This window comes from Podarcis gaigeae, assembly GCF_964106915.1.
Source record: "Podarcis gaigeae genome assembly, chromosome: 8".
Classification (NCBI taxonomy): domain Eukaryota; kingdom Metazoa; phylum Chordata; class Lepidosauria; order Squamata; family Lacertidae; genus Podarcis; species Podarcis gaigeae.
The window spans coordinates 89,673,349-89,687,805 of NC_139684.1; the positions used below are offsets into that span (position 1 = coordinate 89,673,349).

A 14,457-nucleotide genomic window follows, 5' to 3' on the forward strand; every position below is an offset into this window, starting at 1 on the left:
TATAATTATATTTAAAACTATGTTTCCTCATGGCCAGGGGAATATTTTGTTCTGCTTCCTGCTTAAAAGCAGCAACATAAGCGGCCTCCACTCTGACCATGGCAGTCTTGCATTATAGCTCATTTTTTAAAAAGCGGGTGGGCACAAGCTATCTTTAAAGCCACACCTCTAAACCAGACACTCAGCCCCATCATCCTGGTTGAGATGGAGTGGGCTGGAATGAGGGAAAGGTAGGCAAACCACACATGCTTTCTCCCACATGACCTGAACCCTAGATCATGGGGGGGGGGGTGGACTACATGGCCCCTGGGTCCCGTCCAACTCTTAAGGTTCTATTCTTCTATTATTCTCAGCAAGCTGCTTTAATTGTGTACAAATGTGCCAGCCCCAGCTGCCCCACCCAGGAAGGCTTGAGGAAGCACAACTTTACTTTTGTAAAAATATAAACCATGTTTTATTAACAGAGCTGAAAACGCAAACAACCCAAGTCAAAGAGGGTGTCTAGGCACAGGCAGGCAGCAGTTGAATCATCTGGAAGTTTGTCAGAAAGGAGAGAAATTAAGGTAACGTCAGGAAAGGGACAAGGAGGGGGCTGACATCTCCACGGGCTTCACTCTGTCCAGCGGTGGCCGCAGTGGGGGGCCGTGCAGACGTAATACAGCCGCATGGCATCCTAAAGCAGAGAGGGAAGGGGTGAGACGGGTGTTCCAGGTGTGTTTCCCTTACCTTGCCCCCGTGATCATAAAGACCTCCGGGGAAATGTGAAGGCTTAAAACCCAACAGAACCAGAAGCCACCTTTCAAACCTCCACCTCCTAATCCCCAGGTTTTGGAGCTCTGGGAAAAAACCTCCTGTTGTGTTTGCAACATAACCACAATGCTGTTTTGTTTTGAACTGCAAATGCAGAACCACAAATTGTTTTGGCACTGGGAACGCCCTTCTGCGAGTCTGTAAGGAGCTCAGCTGAAACACCCACCCCTGCTGCTGGAGTTTTTTTAAGTGACAGAGACTCCAAACTCTATGGCAGCCGCCCAGCTGGTTTTAAGAGGAGATATTTGAATAAGTGAATGGGGCAGCAGGTGGAAAACAGACATGCAAATCATGTGGGGTCACGGCTATAATTCTGCTACTGAAGCGAGCAAATGTCATTGCTCGTAACTTTTAAGAGGGGTGTTGCTGCCAGGGATTACAAAAACACCAGCTGCCCTAGATCTCAAAAGAAGTCTCCTCACCTCAGCCCTTGCGCTGTGAGACTGGAAAAACACGGCTTCCTTGTGGCCACACCTGGAAGACAGGGGTAGAAAGATCTGGTTATGAGACAGGGCAGATCCTGGAAGCACAGAGGGAATGGCCCACACCCAGCCTTCCCAAGCTGGTATCCCACGCCTAATGTCTGGGACTAGCTGATGGGAGTCCAAAATGTCTGGGAGGGCTGGCCTCCTTCAAAGGCTTTTGTTTGTCCCAGGCTGTTCTATGCTTTGTGGCATTTGCCAGACTTTTTAAAAATAAGAAGAATGGCTACAGCTCAGCACTCACTTTTGGCAAGGGTGGTCCTCTGTTCGGGGCAGAGTTGGGTCCTGGGAAACGTCAGCAATGATCTGGGTTAGTTCACTGAAATACAGATGGTTAAAAAGTGATTCTTTTGATAGTTATCCTGCACACCTCCAGTCAGCCCATCTCGAAAATACAGTGGAAATCATTATGTGATGAACGGCAATCTCTTGCTGTCAAAAGTCAGCCCCATCCCCGGGGGACCCCCCCCCCCCCCGCCCTTTTCTTTTGCAGTCATCATTCTTCCCATTGCGCTGCCCCCAGGACATCTGGCCGCTTCCTTACCACTTTACTGAATTTTCCAAAAAGCCCCCCTCTTCTCATTTCTCCACCCTCATCACCCAGCCCGGACACTGAGATCCAGCTCTGAGGGCCTTCTGGCAGTTTCCTCCCAGCGAGAAGCCAAGTTACAGGGAACCAGGCAGAGGGCATTCTTGGTGGTGGCACCCGCCCTGTGGAACGCCCTCCCACCAGATGTCAAAGAGATAAACAACTACCTGACATTTAGAAGACATCTGAAGGCAGCCCTGTTCAGGGAAGTTTTTAATGACTGATGTTTTAATGTAATTTTAATCCTTTGTTGGAAGCCGCCCAGAGTGGCTGGGGAAACCCAGCCAGATGGGCGGGGTACAAATAAATAATAATAATAATCATCATCATCATCATCATCATCATTGTTTCTGTGTGGGTGCTTCCCCACTCCCTCTGACCACCTTGGCCTGGCACCTGGATTGGTAGCTATGGTTCTGTGAAGGCAGCCGAGAAATAACTTTTCACTGCAGCTACGTCACTTCGCCAGTTCACGTTCAGCTTGCGATCAACCACTAGGGCATTTCCCCATGTTTCACTTGTCTGAACAAAGTGGATGCAAAACTAGGCTGGATTTTCAACGCAGGAATACAGGAGGTTGCCTTATGTAAAGTTAGCGCGTTCCCTGATGCAGCGTGGCTGGCAATGGCCTCTCCAGGGCTCAGGCAGATCAAAGCAGGCCAGCAATTCCTTCAAGGCAGCTGCTGGTACTTACTCAACTTCATGCGTGATTTTATTGACGTAGATGCAGCTATTGTCAGCCTCCTGCTGGTAGTCGCAGTTCCGGCACTGCAGGGAGAAGAGGAGAACGGTCACACGTTCACGTTCCCAGCAAGCCCTGGGGGGGCAAAACATTACCTACAAGACTGGTGCCAGGAGGGATCTGGCTGCCTGGGTGTCACGGACTGGTTGGACATAGAGGGACAGTGGGAGGCACCAGCTGGGGAAGAAGGCTCCGAGTGCGGGGATTGGTGGTGGGACAGAGGGAGGAGATGGGGAGGAGGAGTCTGTGGCAGAGAAAAGTCAAGGCAGAGGCGGAAGCGGCAGAGCCATAGCTGTCAACGTTTCCCTTTTTTAAAGGGAAATTCCCTTTGTCCGAATAGGATTCCTCACAAGAAAAGGGAAAAGTTGACAGCTATGGGCAGAGCAGGATGAGGAAGCCCAAGAGGCAGAGATGAGTCTGGGTGGTGAAGCAGCACAGGTGTCTCCCCCTCCTGCTGTGACAAGTGCCCCTCTTCCCTGGGCTCCCAGGACCAGGAGAGGTATGAAGTGTGAGGAGCAAAGGAAGACCTGCAGGCATAGTCTCAGATTGCTTAGGAAAGACCTGGAAAGACCAGGAAGAGGAGACTTAGGCAGCTGTGGGAAGGCAGGGGCCTTCAGTCTCCACAACTGCTTCATAAAGGACAAGACCTACCAAAGAAGAGTTGCTTGGCTCATTAGGCCTGGCATTCCTGTGCGGATCCTGTTTTTCTAATAAAGCGTTAACCACCTGCTCTGTGTGATTCACTGCTGTCTCGTTCCTGACACTGCACACCCGTGATCTGTGCCCAGCAATCTCAAAGGCTGAGTTATGGCTGCCTCCCAAGGTCCGCAGCTCAAAGCTAGCAAACAAGGGGCAAAATGACCAAGCTCGCCCCTTTCCCGGCCAAAAGGTCCCAGCCAGGCAGCTGAGCTGCGAAGGGACTGCCACAAAAGCCACAACAGCTCACGGTGAAACTCTGACCTCAGGAGTCTCCCTGAAGAGAGTATTGCCACCTGACACTCACAGCATAGAGAAGGATCCTGTTCTCTTTGTCTTCTTTAGGGTACAACATGTTGTTGCTGTTAAAAAAGAGAGGAGAGAGAGAAAGATTTGAGTGAGTTTCTTGGAGAACAGGTGAGATGCAAATGTAAAACTAGAACTAGTTGGATGGACATCAAATGAAGCTGAGCAGGGAGTGGGGGGCCAACAGCTGAGAGCCGCCTTGCCCGGCCCTGGCGCCCTCCAGATGTTGTGGGCAGCAACAGCTGTTCTGGCTTGAGCTGACAGGAGCTGGAGCCCAAAGCCCAGGGGCAGAGAGCAGGGAGAAAGTCCCAGGTTCCGTTCTCTGCCTGAAATCCTGGAGACCACCGCTCCCAGTCCGTGTAGACAATATTGGGCTAGATGGACCCATAAGTCTGACTCAGCACAAGGCTTAGCGATTCCTGCCCCCAAGTCCCGCGTCAACATGGCAGGATAGCTTTTTCTGATGCAAAGAGCTGTCAGGCAGTGGAAGAGACTCCCTCAGAAGATGGTAGACTCTCCAGTGAGAGCCAGTGTGGTGTAGTGGTTAAGAGCGGTAGTCTCCTAATCTGGGGAACCGGGTTCGGTTCCCCGCTCCTCCACATGCAGCTGCTGGGTCACCTTGGGCCAGTCACACTTCTTTGAAGTCTCTCAGCCCCACTCACCTCACAGAGTGTTTGTTGTGGGGGAGGAAGGGAAAGGAGAATGTTAGCCGCTTTGAGACTCCTTAAAGGGATTGAAAGGCGGGATATCAAATCCAAACTCTTCTTCTCTTCCTTCCATGGAGGTTTTTAAGTGGAGGTTGGATGGCCCCATCAGGGATGCTTCAGCTGTGATTCCTGCCATGCCACGGGGTTGGTCTAGCTGGCCCCTGGGAGCCCCTCCACAATTCTATTATTCCTTCACCCCAGTTTTAAAAGCGAACCCATTTTTTTGCTCTGCAGCTCAGCAGGATTGCTGCCTGTCTTTGTTTTCCCATTAAGGTATCAGAACATGAATCTGTTGTGAACAGAACTCCAAGAGATGCTGGATGGGCAGCTTGAAGCACATTCATTTCTCCTCACTTTTCCTGTGCTCATAAATCGAGGGACGCAGAAATACTAATTTTGTTGTTGCTGTTTTATTCTTTGTACCCTGTCCATTTGGCTGGGTTGCCCCAGCTTGCAACATATATAAAAACATAATAAAACATTGCACATTATAAAAGTATGCCCTTATTGAATTCCTCAACCTCCCTGATAATGGCCCTCACTATGCTACATTAAAGGGATACGGGTGGCTCTGTGCTCTAAACCATTAAGCTTCTTGGGCTTGTCATCAGAAGGTCAGCAGTTCGAATCCACACAACAGAGTGAGCTCCCCTTGCTCTGTCCCAGCTCCTGCCAACCTAGCAGTTCAAAAGCATGCCAGTGCAGGTAGATAAATAGGTACCGATGTGGCAGGAAGGTAAATGGTGTTTCCATGCTCTCTGGTTTCCATCACGGTGTGCCGTTGTGCCAGAAGCAGTTTAGTCCTGCCGGCCACATGACCTGGAAAGCTGTCTGTGGACAAACACCGGCTCCCTTGGCCTGAAAGCAAGATGAGCACCGCAACCCCTTAGTCGCCTTTCACTGGACTTAACCGTCCAGGGATCCTTGTATCTTTTTTACCTTTTACATTAAGTAGGCTTGGGTGTCTCTTACGTGTAAGAGAAGCCCACACAGGTCACGCAAAGCCAGCCCACAGAACAGCACTTTCTGGAAAAGATCTCCGAACAATCATTATACCCTTACCATCATTACTAATTCCCAGGTTGTGGCCACAGTTGCACGCTATCAACTTCAAGGAGCCACAGGTGAGAGCCGAGTGCAAGGCTGGGACCAAAGGTGGAAGGAGAATGACATGTCCCCCTCCCCTAACATCCCATATGCCCCTCGAGGGGAGCCAATGGGTCTCAAATCCTCGGTGAGTTAGGAACTTCCCCTACGTGTGAAGACAGTTTCTAGCGAACTGAGCAAATGAGACCAACAGGAGGTCCAGCGGCCAAGAAGGTGATTCCTGCCCCTTCTACAGAGGGAAGAGAGAGGCAGATGGGGCTCATCCACCTGGAAAGGGACCCCATCAAACGGAAGGAAAACTCTGGTCCTAAATCTCTTCTGCCTTTCAGAATATCTTTGGGAGAAGAGTGTGATGGCCTGGGACTGGGGCTCAGACTCGGAACCAGAGGAGTCTCAGTCTGCGCCGGATCCTTTGCCTTAGGCGGCATCTGAACCTAGTCTGGGGCCTGATCCTGAAGAGCCCCAGTCTGCACAGGTGCAGCAAACACCAGCTGGGCTGAGTCAGGGGCCTGATCCTGCCCTGGCTCCAGATGTGGGGATGACCTTGTTGCCTCCAGCTGGGCCATCACTTCCAGCTGCTCCACTACTGGTTGGGTCAGGGGAGGCTGAGGCAGCCTCTGGGTCTAATAACCCACCAACATCTCCCAAGCTGCAGAGACTCAGGTCTGAGAGAAGGAGAGACCTGAGTACTAGCAGGAGGAGTGCTCGCCTTCGGGAGAAACAGGGAGGTGAGTCGCCGGGGGATCAGGACCGGCCGCTACCCTGACAGAGATAAAAGGCTGCTGGACCCCGCCCCAGGTTGCGGGAGCAACGTTGCTGTTTGCCAGAACCTGCCTGAGAGCCTGTACTTGTCTTGCCTGGTTTCCTGCCTCGTGTCCTGCCGGAATGACTCCTCGCGGAACCCTTGGATTCGGGGCCGGACCTGGACCGCGTTGCTCGGGTTAACCCCCGAGCCCAGCACAAAGAGAACCCTACACAAATCCAGAGTGGAGTCAGCTAAGGAGGTTGGGTGGCCCCATGTGTGCCTCCTTCCGTCAACTCCTGCCGCCAAGTTGGTGCCAAACGCATTGCTCTGCTTTCCTTTGGACCACCTCAGCGAGGCTGGGGGGGGGGTCTTCTCATCTGGGCAGCCCAGGACCTCCAGACACACTGCCCAGGCTTGCGCCCGGGGAGGTCATTTCAGTGATGCTAACACAGCAGTTTGACTTCACCCCCTGAGGCACACTCCATTGTCTCTCAAGACAAACAGGTGCCAACGATGATTACTTTTTAAGTTTGCATACCGCCCTTTTCTGAACATCCTGTTCCCAATTATCGCTCCAATGACCCAGAAACAACAACAACAGTTCTTGGAATATTATTATGCTGGAATATTATAGCTTGGTTCAGGTGATTTGGAAAGAATTTGGCTTCAGCCCCAGAGGCGCACAGACATGTGCCAACCAAGATGACTTTTTAAGTTTGCTTACCGCCCTGTTTGGAACACAGAGTTCTCAACTTCGGAGGAGAAGAAGAGAGGGCCATGAAATAACCACACGGATTACTCTTAAAAGCAATTACTGCTTGAGTCTTATCGCCTGAGACAGATTCACATACTGGAGACATTGCGCTTCAAACTCCTGACATGACATGTTGGTGATCTCATGATCCATATTTCCCAGCAGTTTGATATTGATATTTAAAAGTACAGGGGACAAGATAAAATCGTACAATATTCCAAAGTACCGCTGCCAAGGAGTCTGTCACCTGCCCTCCATCGCCTCCCTCTGGGAACATTCCCACAGCTCACCAGCCAACGCATTGAGGCTCTTATGACGCTGAATCTAGATCCCAAAGCCAGATTAAAATGGATCCAGATAACTCTAGACTGGGAGCGGCCACCAAGACCATACAACACTGGTCCTGAAAGACCTACACTGGCTCCCAGTACGTTTCCGAACACAATTCAAAGTGTTGGTGTTGACATTGAAAGCCCTGAACGGCCTCAAAGGCCCAGTAGACCTGAAGGAGCATCTCCACCCCCATCATTCTGCCCGGACACTGAGGTCCAGCGCCGAGGGCCTTCTGGCGGTTCCCTCCCTGCGAGAAGTAAGGTTACAGGGAACCAGGCAGAGGGCCTTCTCAGTGGTGGCGCCCGCCCTGTGGAATGCCCTCCCTTCAAATGTCAAGGAAATAAACAACCATCTGATGTTTAGAAGACATCTGAAGGCAGACCTATTCAGGGAAGCTTTTAATGTCTCAAGTTTTTCTGAATTATTAATATTTTGTTGGAAGCTGCCCAGAGTGGCTGGGGAAACCCAGCCAGATGGATGGGGTATAAGTTGTTGTTGTTGTTCATGATCATCATCATCACCATCAAACCTTTTATTGGCATCACATACAAACATCCATAACATAACAGTACAGAATTACCGCTTCCCCCATGGCACAAAACATTTACCCCCCAAAAAAGGAGCGGCATAGCAGACTATTGTCACATCTCTAGGTCTCCAGGGAGATCAGTCGTCTGCAATGTGTTTCGACAACAGAATACAGTGGTACTTCAAAATGCAAATGGGATCCATTCCGGAGCCCTGTTTGCACCCTGAATAGAACGAAAGATGCGACTGTGCGTCTGCACGTGGCGCGTTTTGCCGCTTCCGCGCATGACGTGATTTTTACCGTCTGCGCATGCTCGAGCAGCAAAACCTGGAAGTAACACGCTCCTTCAATTCCAGGTCACCTTGTTGTGCAAGCCAAAATACTTATCCTGAAGCATATTTATCCTGAGGTATGACTGTACCAGATAAAGATATTTGGCCACTAACTTAGTGAGCTCCTGGTCATTCCCCAGTAGTAGAAAGTGTATGACCTCTGGTTTCCATTTGGGGATGCAGAGTTGCTCTAGGAATTGCTGGCGGAGATCAGCATATAGGTTATAGTTAAGAACCATGCGAGTAAGAGTTCCCACCAGGTGGTCATCCCATCAGCAGATTCTCTCTCTGCCATGCCCAGGAACCTTCCCCATGGCTTTGAGTTGAACCTGGCCAGCGAAAAGGCCCTTCCTTCTTGAGGGTTGAGCAAAAATTCGAGGTAGTTGTGGTTGGTTTCATGTGCCCAGGAAAGTTGAAAGTCAAGAGAGGAGCATGTTGTTGTTGTTGCTATTTCCTATTATTCCCCTTACTCTGACCGCTGCTGCTGTTGCTCCACCACGTGCATCTCTCCCTAACCCCGTGTACCTGAAAAAGTGTGCATGCACATGAAAGCTCATACCAATAACTAACTTAAAAGTTAAAGGGACCATTAGGTCCAGTCATGACCGACTCTGGGGTTGCGGCGCTCATCTCGCTTTACTGGCCGAGGGAGCCGGCGTACAGCTTCCGGGTCATGTGGCCAGCAGGACTAAGCCGCTTCTTGCGAACCAGAGCAGCGCACGGAAATGCCATTTACCTTCCCGCCAGAGTGGTACCTATTTATCTACTTGCACTTCGACGCGCTTTCGAACTGCTAGGTGGGCAGGAGCTGGGACCTTACAACGGGAGCTCACCCCGTCGCGGGGATTCGAACCACTGACCTTCTGATCCACAGTGGTTGAGACCAGTGTTTCCCAACGTTGGGTCTCCAGCTGCTTTTGGACTACAATTCCCATCATCCCTGACCACTGGTCTTGCTAGTTAGGGATGATGGGAGTTGTAGTCCAAAAACAGCTGGAGACCCAACGTTGGGAAACACTGGTTTAGACCACAGCGCCGCCTGCGTCCCCTAATAACTAACTTAGTTGGTCTCTAAGGTGCTACTGGAAGGAATTTTTAAATTTAATTTAATTTAATTTAATTTTCTTTCCCTAAGCCTTGGCTGTGTTTTGGGAAAACAACCCAGCCCCTGTTTCCTTTCGGTTCTTGCTTATGCAGGATACCCCGCCCCCCTTCTCGGCACATCACAGACCTGCAGCGTGGGAAGGGGGACCCCCGAGGTCATCTAGCCCGGCCCCCTGAGGGGACTGATGGAGGGCCGTTCAATGCGGCCCCCGCCCTCTCCTCCTCCCCGACCCCCCCCCCGGCCTCACCATTCCTGGCAGAAGCGGATCCCCACGAAGCCCGGCTCGTAGGCCCCTTCCGACTCCATGGCAACCGCCCCCACTGCGCAGGCGCAAAAGGCCCCTCCCGCCCGGAGCCCGGCTCAGGCTCGGCTTCCCGGGCTCGGACTGCGCAGGCGCGGCTTCCGGCGTCCTCCGCTCGCGCCCGCCCTTCTCCTCTTCGGCGCTTCGGCTACGGCAGCCGTCAGGGGCCAGAATAGACCCGAGGGCGGCCGCTCCGAAGTCTGCGCGCGCAGAAGTGGGTGTTCTGGTCGCCTCGCCTGAAAAAGGAGATGGAAAAGGATTCAGGGGGGAAAGGGATCCCAAATGAGCCAGAGGAGGGAGGGACTCCCCGCTTGGGAGAAAGGGTACACCCTGGGAATAAGTAATCATAAAAATAAGGGCATTATTATTATTATTATTATTAAAATATTTTTATTGGCGTTACAATTTAATATTCCACACATCAATATAATAATAATAATAGTAAAAGAATTCATATATATTCCCCCCCCACACACACACCCTGTGACTTCCCTGAACTTACCCTTCTGGTTCATTAAATGTTTGCTACTTCTGCGTAATTTATTTCCTCCTATTTTCTAAATCTTTTCATTAAATGCTCTTATATTCTTTTCACTTATTTATACCGTATGTTCTTTCCAATTATATCTTTCACTTAATTAATTTCGGATTTATTGCTTCTTAATCTGTACATTTGTTTTCATAATTGTGTTTACTCAAATCCTGCTAATGAGTCCATTTCTTTACAGTGTTTCTGTAACTACAGCAGGAACGCTTCCCAGTCTTTCTTAGAGTCTCTCTTGTCCTTGTCTCTGAGTCTTCCTGTGAGTTTTGCCATTTCTGCACATTCCATAAGTTTAACTTGCCATTTTCTTTCGTTGGCATCTTGTTGTCTTTCCATTTTGGGGCTAGTAATATCCTAGCTGCACGAAGAACTTCTTCCGCTCTTTTGCAATTCCTGCCCTATAAAGGTATAATGATTATTAGATCTTTTCCAGAAAGGGCTGTTCTGTGGGCTGGCATGGCGTGACCCGTGGGGGCTTCTCTTACACGTAAACATGCTTGGCAGAAAGACGCTGTAGCAGGAACCCCCCCACCCCAATCATTCTGTTTGTATAAACTACACACTCACACACTACATACGCCACATTTCTGTTATAAATTCATAGAAAATCAACCATACATCGGATTTGCACTGTTCCATTTTTATTTTTACTCCATATGACAAGAACTAACAAAGGGGGGTGGCTTAGTCCTGGTCAGCCATAATTCCTTCACCGTCTCAGCACATCCACAGGAGCCCTGCCCATGCCAACCCTGATGATCCCAGACAGAAGACAATCAAGATCACAAAGAACTTGCATATGGGAGTGGATTCAGCATGGACTGAAACAAAGGACAATGATCAGATCTTCCCTCTGGGGGCAGGAAACTGCAAACTCCCCTTTGTCTCCTGGAAGTGACTCATGGGGGGGGGGGCAAAGGAGGAACCAGCCAGGTGACAGGACACTCAGGTTACCACCAACTCCTCCCTCAACCCCTCCTTTCTGTAATGTATGCATGATGTTACCACCACAACTCCTCCCTCAACCCCTCCTTTCTGTAATGTATGCATGATGTTTCTGGGGGTGGGCTAGACCTAGAGGAGGGGAATTTCAAAAGTTTTTATAAGACCTTGCACACTATTCTTCTGGGTCTTTCCTCTCTCCTGCAAGTGAGGGGAATACCCTGTTGCAACAGTTCAATAAAGACCAAGCCTACAGGCTGCTGTTTTGCTCCAAGTTATCCTGGTTGGTGTCTTTGTTTTGTCCAAGGGAGCCCTCGGATTTTTCCTGTAACAACGCCAATGTAGCATAACGAGGCCATTATCAGGGAGGTTGAGGACTTCCAATAAGAAAAGGTCATACTTTTTAATGTCCAATGTTTTTCTATATGTTTGAAGCACTGCAGCGCCACTTTAAAGAGACATGGCTCCCCCCCCCCATCCCTCTCCACAGTGTCAGAAGAATTCTAAGGCATCACAAATAAAAATGAATGTTCATAAATGCACAAGATAAACACACGTACGTAAGTATCCAAACCACGTGTCTGAAATAGTGCAGGGGAGGAATCCTGAAGCCGCCTTGGCTCTTAATGACCGCAAATATTTCCTCTGCAGGAGGAACCCTTGGGGAAACCTCTCCCGACAGTTACTTTCACTTAACGAATCCTTCGGAGCCACTCAAAAGAGCACATTTTGTGCATGAAGAGGCGATAGGGGAGGTCTGTGACCAGGGTTTCTGAAACCAGGGTATGTACCATTTCCAAAGATGAGTGGCTAGGATAATGCAACCAGCAAGCATCATCAAGTGTCAGAAGGCAAGATAAGTATCAAAACATAAGACATGGTGTACGAGGAAGACTCTGAGAAGGAGGCGTCTGGGTAAAATCAAGGCAGCAACTGACCTACTTAAGAGCATTCAAGTTGGCTGTTCATCAATGTACTTCAGCTGACATGAAAAAGGGAGACGAAACTTTATCTCGATGTCTCATTGCCTCACCATACAAAGTGTATGATTCTTCAAGATTTAACACAGAGAATCTGCACTCTGGCATTCAGTACATGACAGCTGAACTCTTGAATCTGGTGACATTGAATAGTAATTTGTAAGATTGTATATATCTCCTCAAGGTTGATTTGAGACCGTAGATATATTCTTTGAGCTTGCATTATTTTGAGTTATACAGTGGTACCTCGGGTTACATACGCTTCAGGTGTCGCAGGGTTCTGTCCTGGGCCTGTTGTTGTTCAACGTTTTTTAAATGACTTGGGTAAAGGAATAGAGGTGATGATTGTCAAATCTGCAGATGACACCAAACTGAGAAGGGTAGCTAACGCCGCAGAAGACCGAATCTGGTTTCACAATGAGCTTAACAGACCAGAGAACTGGGGCTCAGCTAACAAACTGAATTTCAAGACGGACAAGTGTAAGGTCCAGCACTTGGACAGCAGGAACCAGCTGCCCAAATGTAACATGGGGCAACAGGCTGGTTTGCCAGTATGACATGTGAAAAGGATCCAGGCATCTTAGTGGACCACAGTCTGAAGGCGGGTCGGGGCTGCTGATTCTTCTAGATCTGTCAGCAGCTTTCGACATGGCCGATCACGAACATCTGGACCACCGCCTTGCCGACGTGGGGATCCAGGGCACAATCCTTCAATGGCTGCGCTCGTTTCTCTCTGGTCGGGGACAGAGGGTGGCGCTTGGGGGGGAACTGTCATCGCGTCACTCCTTGGTGTGTGGAGTGCCCCAGGGTGCGATACTGTCCCCGATGCTTTTCAGCATCTTTATGTGCCCCCTCGCCCAGCTTGTCCAGAGTTTTGGGATGGGTTGCCATCAGTATGCTGATGACACCCAACTCTATCTGTTGATGGATGGCCATCCTGACTCGGCCCCAGACACACTGACCAGATGCTTGGAAGCTGTGGCTGGATGGTTACGTGGGAGCCGGTTGAAGCTAAATCCTTCGAAGACAGAGGTCCTCTGGCTGGGACGGGATGATATGGGATTGAGGGGGCAACTCCAATCTCTTGCGGGAGTGCAATTAGTGCCAGCACCGTCCGTTAAGAGTTTGGGCGTAATCTTCGACACCTCCCTTTCCATGCAGGCGCAGATTGCAGCTATAACAAAGGCGGCATTTTTCCATCTCCGCTAAGCTAAGCAGTTGGCTCCTTGCCTCTCTCGCCCTGACCTAGCCACTGTGATCCATGCGACGGTCACCTCCAGACTGGATTATTGTAACTCGCTCTACGTGGGGCTGCCCTTGAGACTGACCCAGAAACTCCAGCGGGTGCAGAATGCCGCAGCGAGACTCCTTACGGGGTCTTCGTTGGGAGATCACATTCATCCGGTGCCAAACCAGCTGCACTGGCTCCCGGTGGAGTACAGGATCAGGTTTAAGGTGCTGGTTTTAACCTTTAAAGCCCTATACGGCCTAGGACCCTTGTACCTATGGGACTGCCATAGGTATCTCCTGGTATGTCCCACAGAGGAACTTACGGTCTTCAAACAAAAACATCCTGAAGGTCCCAGGCCACAGAGAGGTTAGGCTGGCCTCAACTAGAGCCAGGGCTTTTTCGGCCGTGGCTCCGACCTGGTGGAAAACTCTGTCACAAGAGACCAGGGCCCTGCGGGACTTGACATCTTTCCGCAGGGCCTGCAAGACGGAGCTGTTCCACCAGGCCTTTGGTCAGGGCGCAGCCTGACTCCCTCCCTCGGCAATCTTTGTGGAGCTCTGGCCCAGTGGTGGCCAGTGGCTTGAATTTAATTAATTTTATAATGAATGATTTTAGAGTGTTGTTTGTGCTGTACTTCTGTACTGTTTTATTGTTGTTGGCCGCCCTGAGCCCAGCTTCAGCTGGGGAGGGCAGGATATAAATAAAATTATTATTATTATTATTATGAAGAAGAAGAAGAACATGAGTGAACAGTGTGATGCAACAGCAAAACAAGAAAAGAAAAGAAAAGAAAAAGCTGGTGCAATTCCAGGCTGCATTAACAGAATTACTGTGTCCAAACCAAGGGAAGTAATGTTGTTGTTTAGTCGTTTAGTCGTGTCCGACTCTTTTTGACCCCCTGGACCAGAGCACGCCAGGCCCTCCTGTCTTCCACTGCCTCCCGCAGTTTGGTCAAACTCATGCTGGTAGCTTCCAGAACACTGTCCCACCATCTCGTCCTCTGTTGTCCCCTTCTCCTTGTGCCCTCCATCTTTCCCAACATCAGGGTCTTTTCCAGGGAGTCTTCTCTTCTCATGAGGTGGCCAAAGTACTGGAGCCCCAGCTTCAGGATCTGTCCTTCCAGTATGGTGTAGTGGTTAAGAGCGGTAGTCTCGTAATCTGGTGAACCAGGTTCGATTCCCTGCTCCTCCACATGCAGCTGCTGGGTGACCTTGGGCCAGTC

At 50.1% G+C, this 14,457-nt stretch overlaps 3 protein-coding genes across 4 annotated transcripts in view; 1 reads left to right on the forward strand and 2 right to left on the reverse strand.

The window, feature by feature from the left end:
* Positions 1–14,457, reverse strand: part of LOC310851588 (sphingolipid delta(4)-desaturase/C4-monooxygenase DES2-like) — a 113,460-nt gene that overhangs the window by 88,247 nt on the left and 10,756 nt on the right. The window lies entirely within an intron of this gene.
* Positions 1–14,457, forward strand: part of TBCB (tubulin folding cofactor B) — a 122,850-nt gene that overhangs the window by 47,027 nt on the left and 61,366 nt on the right. The gene's annotated exons all lie outside the window — the stretch shown is intronic.
* POLR2I (RNA polymerase II subunit I) lies at positions 426–9,635 on the reverse strand. 2 transcript variants are annotated; one of them, XM_083754458.1, is made up of 7 exons: positions 9,485–9,594; positions 6,415–6,627; positions 3,627–3,681; positions 2,576–2,649; positions 1,537–1,611; positions 1,233–1,284; positions 426–673 (listed from the first exon to the last, which is right to left on the reverse strand). In XM_083754458.1, the coding sequence occupies exons 3-7, from the start codon at positions 3,672–3,674 to the stop codon at positions 611–613; spliced, it is 312 nt and encodes a 103-aa protein (XP_083610584.1). In that variant the 5' UTR covers positions 3,675–3,681; positions 6,415–6,627; positions 9,485–9,594; the 3' UTR covers positions 426–610. The 2 variants fall into 2 exon arrangements, with proteins under 2 accessions (XP_083610584.1, XP_083610583.1); XM_083754457.1 differs by lacking the exon at positions 6,415–6,627 and having other exon boundaries at positions 9,485–9,635.